We start from the raw sequence: 12,326 nt of genomic DNA on the forward strand, positions 1-12,326 counted from the left end.
CCAGGAACCATCCTGACCTCACAGCCCCTCCTGCTCCCCCGGGGCTGTCAATGATGGCTCTGGAGACGTGGGGCTGGCCTGAGCGCAGTTTCTATTCTACTGCTGATCCTTAGGAGTATGATGATTTGTTTTCCTTTTGGTGACCCACCTGCCCATTTGACTCCTGAAGAATCAGTGAGTTCTTTTAGTCTAGTGCTGAGAAAAGCACAGCCTTCCGGGGTGTGTGTGCACCGGAAGGACAGGCTGCGGGTCCCAGTGGAGTTGGCCCACCTGCACAGGACCCGCCTCTGGGCCTCAGGTGGGAGGAGATGGGGGCTGAGCGCTGAGCCTCAGGGCATCAGTGGGCCCACTTGTTCACACGCTTGGATGAAGGTCCTTCAGAGGAAGCACAGCTCTTTTGCTTCAGCGTGGTTTATTGGCTGGCTTTTCCACACTGGCTCAGTTCATGTGCAGAAGACCTTTCATGGGGAGTCTCAAAACCAAATTAGCATCACCAGTTAAAGGCTGTGTTGCCACCCAGGGAAAAGCCTTATCACTAAAGCTCAGAACTGACTGGAGGCAGAGCCCAGTGACCCTAGGACTGCCCCCTCCCTGAAGAGGGAAAACACATTTGACACCCACTCTGGGCCTGCAATTTCTACAGTGGAGGATCTGTAGGCTGGTTGAGGAGTTCCTGTTGAATGCAGAGGACAGGTCTCGAGAGCGAGAGGCAGGCGGGGACGGCAGAAGGCAGAAGTAAGTGACAGTGGCTGCTGGGGAGAGCAGTGAGAGAGGCCCTGAGGGCCAGGGAGGCCTTCACGCACCCTGACTCTGCAAGACCTCCAGGATGGCACGCAGAATGGCCGCGGCTGCCACTGCCCCAGGGTCTGGCTGATCCAGGCGCGCCGAGCTGATGTAACTGGCTCTTCCAGCTCCAGCTTCCATGTTCTTGGTGGCCTCAGCTGCGGCTTCTGCACTCTGGGGTGGGGGGTGGGGGTGTGGGAGCAGGTTCAAGGAGGAGCCATCAGGCTTCCTTCCTGCCATGGACCCTGGGGTCCCAGCTTTGCCAGGACCCTCTGCATAGTCACCAGGGTGGAGAGGTCATTGCCCACCCACCACTGGTAGGGATAAGGGGTCACCATCTGCTGAGGGCCTGCTATGTCCCAGACCTAGTGCTGGGGCCCTATGTATCTCTCTACTCCCCAGCCACCCTCTGAGACAGGTATTCTCCATTGTCAGAGGAGGAAAGTGAGGTATAGAAAGGATATGAACTTGTTCAGGTCGCATGGAGATGGGAGCCTGGTGGTTCTGAGTCTGTCTCCCTGGGTGGCTGGGCCCAGCATCACTCACCTTGACAGCCTTGGTCAGAATCTGGAGCAGATTGGCCCCTGGGCTCTTCCAGGCTTGGAGCTCCTGTCCTGCTGCCCACAGAGAATCCAACTGGACAGGGTGAGGGGGGAGAGGGGCTGAGGACAGGCCCTGCCACTGAGACTGGCCTTCAGGGCTTCTACGCTCAAAAAGGGGAAGGCCTGGGCCAGATACACACCATAGTCCTGTCCCCTGGGGCAGCCTTTCCATACCTGGCAGGGAAGAGAACTAGTAAGGCTCACTGCAGGGAATCACCACTCTGGGGGTGGGTGACATCAACCACCACCCCCCAGCCCACTCCTGGTCTGGGGCCCTGGGCCCTGGCTCACTTCTGCATGGCCTCCAGACCGGCATCCATGGCAGCAGACCAGGCTGGGAGGTCAGTCTTGGCCTTGAGTGGCTGGGCCGCCGCAGTCAGGAACAGGCTGTAGAGCTGGGGAGGACCAGGATGCTGAGCACACAGGGTTGGCCTGAGGCCTTGGCCAACCCAGGACCCCTCTGTGTCAGCCCCCCACCCCCGGGGGCTGCTGGCACTCACCGCCCCTGAGGAGCCTCCCATCTTCTCCAGTAGCAGGAAGGACAATTTGGAGAGTAGCTGGGCAGGGCTGGCTGGGGATGGGCCCTCCTTTAGCCACCCCTGAATTGCTGCAGGCAGAGATGGCAAAGAATTCAGAGACCCTCTGTCCCATCTGCCTGGACCCCAATCAAGTACCCAGGCCTCGCTGCCAGGCGAGAGGAATGGGTGCTGGGAGAGGCTGAGGGAACCCACATGAAGAGACTCCCTGGCCCCCTCTCTGGCCTGCTGCCTCTGGAGAGGAGCAGGGACTGGTCACCGATGGGGACCTTGGTGGTCACTGAACAGGTGAAGATGCTTCCTTGCTTCCCTGTTTTTTGTCTTTTACTGATTTCCCTTGTTAATGGTCTTTCTCTCCTACCAGAACATAAGCCACAAGGGCAGTGATTTTAATGTTTTTCTAGCTATTGTATCCATAGAGTTGAGGGCAGCACCTGACTGTGGTTACCACTAAATATATTTTTCTTGATTGAACGAGATAATCACTGGATAATTCAGAACTTTTCCCTCGTCTGGGTAAGCTGAGAAAGAGTAAGGACTGAGTTTCCCTTTTGGATAATCTGAAGTTACTATTCAGGCTTCCCTTGTGGCTGGCTCAGCTGGTAAAGAATCCACCTGCAATGTGGGAGACCTCGGTTCAATCCCTGGATCTGGAAGATCCCCTGGAAAAGGGAAAGGCTACCCACTGCAGTATTCTGGACTGGAGAATTCCATGGACTATATAGTCCATGGGGTCGCAAAGAGTTGGACAGGACTGAGCGACTTTCAAAGTTATTATTCACTGAAAGATTTTATTCTGTGATAACAACCTTCCTACATCTGTAGTGCTAGAAGTATCTCTTTATGAAAACAGGTGAAAAGCATGCTAAGTTTGTGATGACTTCGTTTGGCAAAATAACAGTTGCCAGCCCCATGTGAGTATTCCAAATGCTTCTGAAATCATTGATTCATGAAATGCCGCCATCTCCACATGAGTGTGCCATGCCACCCCGTCTCCTGCCCCAGGTGAGTCCTGGCACCAACCTCTGGCTGCACAGCTGTGAGTGGTTCCACAGTCCCCGTCGCCGGCAGCGCGGTCCAGGGCGTTCAGACGTTCCTCCAGGCCCAGGAGGGTGGTGCACACCCGCTCCAGCACAAGTACCATCTGCTTCGAAGCTGCACCTGCAAAGGGAGGATAGCAAGAGGGAGGCCACCTGGCTGGCTCTTCTCACAACTGAACGTGACCAGAGTGGAGGTGTGGGTCCAGGGCCCCTGCACGCCCCTCTGCACACACTGCAGCCTCTAGGCCTCAGGCCAAAGGCCTGGGCCACCTTCCCCAAGCGCATGGCCCCTACCTGCTGCAGTAGTGGAGTCAGGGGCCGCCAGGGGCTCCACGGGGGTGGTCCGGCTCCGCTTCCGCCCAGTCACCCAGACCTTGGCCACATTAGGCCAGGCCGAGGCAGTGGTTTCAGCATCTAGGGACAGCAGGATGACTCTTCTTAGGGACGGGTTGGCTGGCCAGGGATCAAGTAGGGCCTGGACTCCCCACCTGGTGGCCTGGTTCCCTCCACCGCAGTAAGTGGGTATTGAGTGCTACCTGTGTACATGGGAAATGAGGGCCCCCAGGGGAGGAGCCTAATTCCAACGCCTCCACAGTCAAGTGGGAGTTGGGGAAGGCTGGGGAAGCCAGAAAGGGCCTCTCCACAGGGTCCTAATTGTCACGGTCAGCCCTGATGGAGTTGGCTCCTTCCAGCTCCAGGGAGCCCTGGTTTGGCTGACCCCAGCTTCCAGGTCTCACCTATCAGTTTCAGGAGGGGCTCATCCACCAGCAGGAGGGTGAGAGAAACGCCAGGCATCTCCAGGGCTGACATGAAGGTGCCCACAAGGGCACGGGCAATCTTCACCCCGCGGCCCTCTGCAGTACCAGAGCATGAAAGAGTGTGAGGGAGAAGGGAAGTGCTTCTGGGCAGTTTCCCCCAAAGCATCAGAGAAAGAAGCAGAGTAGGAGAAAAACCAGGACTCTGGGAGCTGGGCCCTGAGGTCAGTAGGGAGCTGGTCACATTTCCTCAGGGCGTCCTTTAAAGATACCTTGAATGACCACATTCCCTGGAGGTGTCCCTTTTATGGGGGCAGATGAATAACAACAGGTCTCAGTTACTAGGTTCTTACCAGGTCCTGCGCTAAGTGTGGACAGAGGCAGCCATGGGGTTGCAAAAATGTTGGACACAACTGAGCGACTAAACAACAACAATCCTCATGACAACCCTTTAAGGCAGCTACTATTACCACCTTCTTTTTACAGACAAGGCAACAGGCTCAAGGCTCCAGGCAAGCAGGTGGCAGACGGCCATTTAAGTCGGGCTTGACTGACTGCACAGTCCATGCTCCGGACCATCATTGCAAGGCTCTATCTCAGGTGCTTTTCTTACATCCAGCTTCAAATGGTGGGCAGGAGGAAGCTCAGGGGTCAGGAGGTCCGATTCCAGTGTGGGGCTCACCCAGAGAGCGGACGGCAGCATCGGCTATGATGCCCAGTTCCAGGAATGACAGGCCACCCAGGTTGTTGACCATCAACACTACTGAGGAGCCTGTGGGCAGACACGATGCCCAGGTGAGACTCTCTGGGCTCCATTCCCAGAGGGGGAGGCAAGGCAGGGAGACAGCGTGACAGCCCCTCACCGGACTGCACAGGCACATGGGACACGTTGGAGGAGCTCGTCATGTGGTCCAGCATGAGCGCCACAATCTCGTCGGCGGTCGCCATCTGTTATGGGGAGCTGGGCATGAGCTGTGTCGGGGGCCCCAGTCTCAGGCCCGCCTGCGCCAGGGAGGCCGCCTACCTTTATCCGGCGCACGCCAGCCTCCCCGTGGATCCCTGTGGACAGACACAAGCACTGCTGACCCGCCCGGAGCCTGGGGATTCGCTCAGCATGTTCTGCTCAAGGATTTTCTAAGTGGTCAGCACTAGGCTAGGCACGTGTATCTGGGGAGCGTGGGGCTGGGGGACACAGATGGTCTAGTGAAACACACAGAGTCTCTGTTCTCTGGGAGCTATGGCTTGGTGGTGGAGAGAGCCAGAGCTTTACTTAACTTCCAACTAGTGAAGTAGCCGAACTAGAGGCAGTCACAGAGAGGCCACATGAGGCCTCTGCCCATCACTCTGAAAGCACAGGGGAGGAAGAGGGGAAGTTCTATAGCTGGGGTGGCCCCAGACCTGCCCTTGAAAGAAGGGCTGCATCTTGGCAGGGTCCTGGGTACCGGAGAATGGTGGGAACACAGGCAAGGAGGCACATGGGACACGGAGCCCTCAGTGCGGAGGGCAATGGCTGGTAGAAATTGGGCAGGTTGGGCCAGAACGGCCTCATGGGCCCAATTAAAAAACCTCAGAGCCCTGAGGCGACAGCTCCAAGTGAGCAGACCCAGTAGATGGCTCCCAGGGTAGAAAATGCTGGAAAAACCCAGGGGGCCCAAGGAGTCACAAGCTTACCCAGGCCCAGCTCCACCTCATCAGCTGATAGCTCAAAAGTGGGTTTGGAACCAGGGACGCTGCAGGAGGACAAGCTCACTCCCAGGGTTCCTACGAGAAATGAGGTATGAAGGGGATGACTGTCCTGCTCTCGGTGTCAGGCGTCAGCTGGGCAGCAACAAGCTCAGAAGTCTCTTCACTGATACAGGCTGCCGGGCTCTTCATCTCAGTGATGGAAGAGAACCCCTGCTCGGGCACCCAAAGCCGCCGTTCCTGGGAACCCCTCCCGCAGCCTCTGGGAGGCCTCCTGTGCTGCTTTGGGGAACCTGCTCCTGGTCCAAGGTGGGCCTCGACCTCCCCTGCCCTTCCCGGGCCCTGAGCCGGCACTCACCCATGGCCTTGGTGACCATGCTCACCCGATCTGTGATCTCCTCCAGGCCCATACCTGCCTCGGCCAGAGCACCCGCCACCTGCGCCCAGAGACACAGGCCCCCAGTGGGGAAGGGGTCACTGTACCACTTGTGGGCAGAAGACAGGCTGGGGCTGAGCTTCTAGCTGGGAACAGGGAATCTCTTCGTCCTGCTGCATCAACCTGGCCTGCCATATTTAGGGCAACTGCCAGGACTCTTTAAGAATCCCAGAGCCAGAGGAACTTTACAAATGGAGAAATGGACCCAGAGAGGGGAGGTGGCTTGTCCAACGTCACACAGCCAGTTGGTGGCTAGCCTCCCAACTCTTGGCCTAGAGTTCTCGCTCCATGGCGTATGTATTGTGGCTCACTTTGGCCACCCACCCACTTCTTGCCAAGCATCTAGTATGTGCTGAAAAGGGGAAAAGGTGTCTAAATCATAGTCCCTACTTTGGAGGAACTCGGTCTGGGGAGGGGTTGGAGAAACAGCACAGACTGAACGTTTCATGTGAGGTGACGCCTCTGATCACGGAGTTCACAGTAAGAGTTACGGGAACACTGAGGGCAGGGGGTCCGAGCCTGCTTGGCGTGGTGGGAGGGCAAACCTCCCGGAAGGAGAGACAGCAGGCGTGGGCCTCCACAGAATAGGAGTTAGCCAGGCTAAAGTGGGGCTGGACAGTGGAAGGATTTTCAAGGTCAAAGACTCAGCATCAGCAAAGCCCCAGAGGTGAGCCACAGCCCAGCAGTACAGGGCGCAGGTGTTCACGGAGCATGAGGAGGCCACGGGACAATGGGGGAGGAGCCTGAAAGCCAGGTTGGGGGGCAAGAGCGTGGTGGGCGCCTGACCAGGAAGCCTGCGCTGACCCCAGGAACCCTGGTTGGGGGCTTTCTGTAGCTGAACAGCCTGGTCAGAGACACATTGTTAAAAGACACCTCTGGGGTGGTATGGGGAAGAGACTGCGGGAGAAGCGGGAAGGAAGCAGGCAGAGGAGTCAGGTGAGAAGGCAGCAGCAGCCACCTGGGTGCAAGCAGGCAAGACCAAAGCAAGGCTAACAGGAAGGGTGGGGCTTGGAGGAGGAGGTGTCTTTGCAGGCCCTGGGGAGTAGGGCCACAGGATGGGGTGATGGGTGGTCGGGTAGGGGGAGGGCAGGGAAGGGGCTGGGAGGATGAAAGCCTGTACCTGGGCTGAGCTAGTTACGGGGATGGGGGTGCCCTCCTGGATCAGGGAATGCTGGGGACGCAGTGGCTTCCTGGGGGGTGGGACAGATGGCTAGAAAAGTCCGGCACCGGGTGCAGCCTGGAAAGCAAGGGCTAGGGTCCCAGGAGGGGACCCTCACCTTGTGTATGAGCACTGTGCCACAGAGCCCGCGCCGGCCCGCCTTCTTCAGGACGGTGAAGGCACTGTCATCCCCGACGACCACCATCTCCACGGGGATGCCCTCTGCCCGGGCCTGCTCCCGGGCCAGGCCGAAGTTGAGCCGGTCCCCGGTGTAGTTCTTCACGATGAGGAGGGTCCCCACTGCGGGAGCAGCCAGCAGGGTCCCGTCAGTGCCTGCCCTCCCCACAGCAGCCCCTCCTGCAGGCCAGGCTTACCTACGCCCGCCTGGGCCACGGCCCTGATGGCTGCCAGGATGCTGCCCACTGCCGGGGAGGTGAACACGGCTCCCGCGATGACCCCAGTCAACATTCCCTTCCCAATGAAACCTGTGATGGAGAGAGGAGGGGAGAGGATGCTGGGTGGGGACCTGTGCCTGCAGGCCCTGGGGCTCAGGGCTTCATGCCCTGGTGAGCCCTACTGTGTGCCTGGTGCAGAAGAGCACCTGGGTCACATTCCACAGATCTTTCATTTCCTTGGAGAGGTCTTCCCCAACCTCCCAACTGAATAGTCATTCATTCCATCCCCAACTATTCGCTGCTCCTTTATCCTGCTCTCCTGTCCTCCCTACCTCACTTACATGCTCTGAAATGATCTCTTTCGTTTGTGTGTTTACCTGGTTTCTGTCTCCGCAAAGGAGAACAGAAGCTCCATGAGGGCAGGTACCTTGTCTGTCTGGGTCACTTTTGCGCCCCTAGTGGCCAGACAGTGCCAGGCACAGGTGCTCAGGAATGTTTGCTGAATGGATGGATGAATTCGCCAGAGAGACAGGAAAGATACAGAGGATACAAAAGCCTGGTCCCTACTCCTCCTCAACCCCCACCCCCATCCCTGAGCTCTCAGGGAAAGTTCACATGCCTGGCACTAAATAGGAAACAATCCATGACTGTCCACTTTGAATGTGAAAATACAGGCTGGGAATTCAGAAGAGGGATACTGCTCTAGGCTGGAAAAGTCAGGAAGGCTTCATGGAGGAGGAGACAGCAGGTCAGCTGGGCCTGGGAGGCAGGGAGGATTTGTGAAATCACTGACATTCAGCTGGAAAGGCCTGAGAGATCATTTGGCCCAAACTTGTGCTTTTACAGACGTAGAGACTGAGGCACAGAGAGGCCAGGCCTGGCTTCAGATCACAGCTCAAGGGAGCAGAGAGCCAGAGCAGACACCAGGCTTCTGACTCTCGGCCTGGCTCCGTCCTGGACCTCCTAACGGCACCAAAGATCTCCCAGGAGCCCCCGTGCACTCTGCCCAGAGCCCACCCCCCACCTCTGCCCAGGGTGCTCACCGGCATGGGCGGGCTCATGGCCAGAGCCCCCACCTGACAGTAGAGCCACCCGGCCCTTGAGACTGTCCAGGTCAGAACGGAGGGCCACGCGGTGGCCCTGCAGGAGCTGTAGGCTGGGGTTGCAGGCCACCAGGCCGGCAAGGGCGTCGTCGGCACAGCCTGCCACTGAGTTCACTAGCTTCTTGGAGGTCTGTGGGAGAAAAGCAGGAGGTGGTCATGGGTGTAGCTGACAGGGACACCCCAGTCCTGCCCAGCCACACCGCTGTGACTAAGACCCCTAGCCCACACCTGCCCAGGAACTCCAGGGAACAGCGGTTCCTTGAATTAGGCATCATTTTATCTGGTGGATATTTCTATGACTTTGTAATTTGTGACTTTTTATTCAGTGCCTAACCTGTGCCTTAAATTTATCCTGAAGAATGGCTTTGATACAAAGAAAATGGGGGAACTGGAGTCCTCAGTACAAAAAAGATTAGGGCCCAACAGCCTTTTGTCAAAGGAGAAGAAGCCCCAGGTTGGGGCTCCTGTCCCAGGGGAGGGGGCCAGACAGGTCTCACACCCATCTGCTTCCTCAGCAAAACAGGGATTTAATGAACTACAGGATATGCCCACTATACAGTAAAAACTGAATAAAAGGGAGCTAGTCCCTTCTACGGAGAAGGCAATGGCACCCCACTCCAGTACTCTCGTCTGGAAAATCCCATGGACGGAGGAGCTTGGTGGGCTGCAGTCCATGGGGTCGCACAGAGTTGGACACGACTGAAGCGACTTAGCAGCAGCAGCAGCAGTCCCTTCTACCGCCAGCTCGGAAAAGCCAGAGCTGGCTGAAGGGGTTGCATGTGGCTCCTGCCTTTGTCCCAAACAGAGAAACTGGTGCCCAATTAGGATCAGAGAGGGCTGGGCTCCCAGCGCCCCCTGGTGGCCCGAGGACTGCCTGCAGCTGAGCCTTCCCCAAGTAGGCCTGAACTTGGTTCTTTCATGCAAACTCTGGTCTTTTCTAGGTCGGGGGTGGGCCAGGGCAGTGAGCCAGACCTCATTCTAGATCCAGACCTGATTCTAAGCACATTAAAGCACATCTCATTCAACCTTCCAACAACCCTATGGAGTAAAATTAGCCCAGTGAGGAAACAGGCAGAGTTATATGACTTTGCCCAAGGTCACAAAGCCAGCAAGTGTCCAGGTCAGCCTGGCTCCAAAGCTAGTTCCATTTTGGCTTTATCATGCTGCTTTCCCCGGGGGCTGAAGGGAGGCTGAGAGTGGCAGACGTTCTGCCCGAGTGAAGGCATGGGCTTGCGGCTCCCAGAGCCTGCTAGGGCCTGGAACATGCAATGAAGTTGAGAGTGGGTCTCAATTCCAAGCTTAGCCTCCAACGCCACCACCCTCTGAGAATGGGTCCCCTTGCCATCCCTAACAGTCTGCCCTCCCTGGGATTTGCAACCATTCCCAAACAAGAGCCAGAGGAGAGGTCAGGGGCCAGTGCCATCCATGGCTCCCAGTGGCCTGAAGGGATGGAAGAAGGGAAAGTTGCCTCCCACAGGCAAATGTGAGAGGCCCCTAGATCCTGGTTTGGTCAACACCCCATCGACTAATCTGTAGATGAAGAAAGAGGCTCGTAGAGGTCATGTTTCGGTAAAATGTCACACAGCTGGTTAGTGGTAGGCTGAAACTTGAACCCAGGTGTGCCCAGGCATGAGTTTGAGCACAATCTGTGACACAGTGAAGGGCAGGGAAGCCTGGTGTGCTGCAGTTCATGGGATCACAAAGAGTTGGACACAACTAAGAGATTGCACAACATCTGCCCAGGGCTGTTTTGCTTCAGACCATTTCTAGAATGAGCCTGGAGCATGCCGAGGGTCATGATGAGCCTCCTGCACTGTAGATCCCACAAGCCCACACATGCCCGAGGCTCAGAAAGACACAACAGGTCCTTCTTTCGGACTCCTGTGTCTGGTAGTGTCTATTACAGAGTAGGCAGCTGTTAATGTTCTAAATGCATGATCCAGACCAGGGCCATGTGGGCCTTGGAGGGACTCAGAGGCTGCAGCCACAGACCGGGCTGGGCCTAGCTGAGAAATGAAGGGAAGTCAGGCCCTGAGACAGAGGATAACTCTCTCTCTTAAGCTCAGGAGGCAGCAGCATCTCTTGGTCAGGGAGCGAGGAACTGCAACATGCCCAGGGCCGGCACACCTACTGCCCCAAGGCCATAGCCATAGTGCCCTTCCCCTGCCCTGGCCCTCATGGGACTCACCATGATGGGAAGGCTCTGAAGGAAGTTTGCCTCACACCGTCTCACTGAGCTTCTGGCAGATGGGCAATCCCGTGGGAGCAATCAGGTCTGAGCACAGTGAAGATGGCAAGCGGAATCTGCAAGAGGTGGGTGACAACATGAGCTGCTGAAGACACTTGCAGCCTACTGGCACAGTCATGCTTCCAGCGCCCTGGTAATTAGTGAGCTTCCCCAGACTGTGATCTAAGTCCAAAGTCTAGAATGTGAGCTGGGAATGGAGAAGAGTTTGGGGCTGACCAAGGTTCACATTCTGCACCTGGCTGCCAGAACACTGATAGATCCATGCTGGGCACACGTCTGCCTTATGCTCAGGAGTGGTGCCCACCTTATCACCAGGGGGCAAAGTTACCCACAGAATAACTTCATCTATTACACGGGCACACATGCAGTGAATACGTTCCTAAAGATCTTCACAGACTTGCTCTTGTCAGTGTTGGCACCTCACCAGGAAGGAGATGGCTGAGTCTGTGACTCTATTTTCCTTCTGGGAAACCGCCCCAGCAAGCTCTGTGATGTGCCCAAGGCCATTCCAACAACAGCCAGGATTCAAACCTATGTTTAGCTTCTCTACAAATCCTGTGTTCTTTCTACTGATAAATTCAGTGCCTCCAAAGTCAAGGTTGAAAGTCCTGGATGTGGGAAATCACATATATAAATTACAAAGACCTTTCGGTTCAGCCAGGTTCACAGGTGTCTTGGGCTCACGGCACCTTTCTGCAATGGAAAGACTCTCCACCAGTTCTCAGCACCTAGCTCTGCCTCTGATTTCCTAGGGGATTCTGGGTAAACCAATTTGCCTGAGCCTCAGCTTCCTCATTTGTAAAATGGGGGCGGCTTCCTCTACAGCCTTGCGGCAGGTGCTCCAAGCCACGTGGTTCTCCTTCTACCCCTTGCAGAGCCCGTCTGATGTGGAGTGGCTTGAAAGCTGCAGGGCTAACTGACTGCTTTCCTGGGTCACTAAGGTTCTCACCAGGGAAACTGTGGTTTCGTGTTTGACGTCTGAGTTTGCACAAACCACGGGGGCACTAACTCTGCTGGAGAAGGGGCCTGCTGGGGCCTTGAAACACAAAGTTTCAAACACAAACAAGTTCAAAGGAGAGAAGGGACAGTCTAAGCGCCTCCCCCAGACGCCCGCCAGGTGAGCTAGAGTGATCGGTCATTCTAGGATAAGGCATGGCTGGGTTTAGAGATACTAGGAAGGCTAGGGAGAGGGAGGTACGAACCTCGGTTCTAGTCTGGGAGGTGCACAAATTGATGTCACCTTCCTCCCCCTCTCTGTGCCTCAGCAGTATCTTCCGGTTCCAAAATAGGGAATAACCCGAGGGCTCCTGGAGCTAAGAAGGGGGTGTGGACGGGGTCTGCGGAAGGGCGAGGGAAGCGGACTACGGATGAGGTCGGCGGGTCAGCTCCGGGGAAGAAGGAGGAGTCGGCGAACCTCTGCGAACCGCTGTCGCCCGGGTCAACCTTTTCAGTAACCGCCACCAGGACCGAAAGACTCGCGACGGAGCGCCCTCATCCGGGTACTCCAAGCTCCGGCGGTAGGAAATGGGCGGGGCCTCCGGGGGGCGGGGCCTCCCTTGGTTGGCCGCCTCTGTCTCCTTGAGTCC

The 12,326-nt window shown here is 56.7% G+C and overlaps 1 protein-coding gene across 4 annotated transcripts; it reads right to left on the reverse strand.

Annotated features, from left to right (window-relative positions):
• Positions 1-264: 264 nt before the first annotated feature.
• TKFC (triokinase and FMN cyclase) lies at positions 265-12,258 on the reverse strand. 4 transcript variants are annotated; one of them, XM_061166242.1, is made up of 18 exons: positions 12,155-12,258; positions 10,681-10,796; positions 8,433-8,622; positions 7,369-7,479; positions 7,113-7,294; positions 5,758-5,836; positions 5,388-5,477; positions 4,741-4,775; positions 4,580-4,664; positions 4,399-4,488; positions 3,699-3,815; positions 3,256-3,375; positions 2,945-3,082; positions 1,886-1,992; positions 1,677-1,780; positions 1,526-1,559; positions 1,330-1,419; positions 265-957 (listed from the first exon to the last, which is right to left on the reverse strand). In XM_061166242.1, exons 2-18 carry the CDS (start codon positions 10,681-10,683, stop codon positions 796-798), a joined length of 1,737 nt encoding a protein of 578 aa, XP_061022225.1. In that variant the 5' UTR covers positions 10,684-10,796; positions 12,155-12,258; the 3' UTR covers positions 265-795. The 4 variants fall into 4 exon arrangements, with proteins under 4 accessions (XP_061022225.1, XP_061022218.1, XP_061022234.1 ...); XM_061166235.1 differs by having other exon boundaries at positions 11,943-12,251; XM_061166251.1 differs by lacking the exon at positions 12,155-12,258 and adding an exon at positions 11,386-11,502.
• Positions 12,259-12,326: the final 68 nt, after the last annotated feature.

The sequence above is a fragment of the Dama dama genome, chromosome 2 (assembly GCF_033118175.1).
Source record: "Dama dama isolate Ldn47 chromosome 2, ASM3311817v1, whole genome shotgun sequence".
NCBI classification, from domain to species: domain Eukaryota; kingdom Metazoa; phylum Chordata; class Mammalia; order Artiodactyla; family Cervidae; genus Dama; species Dama dama.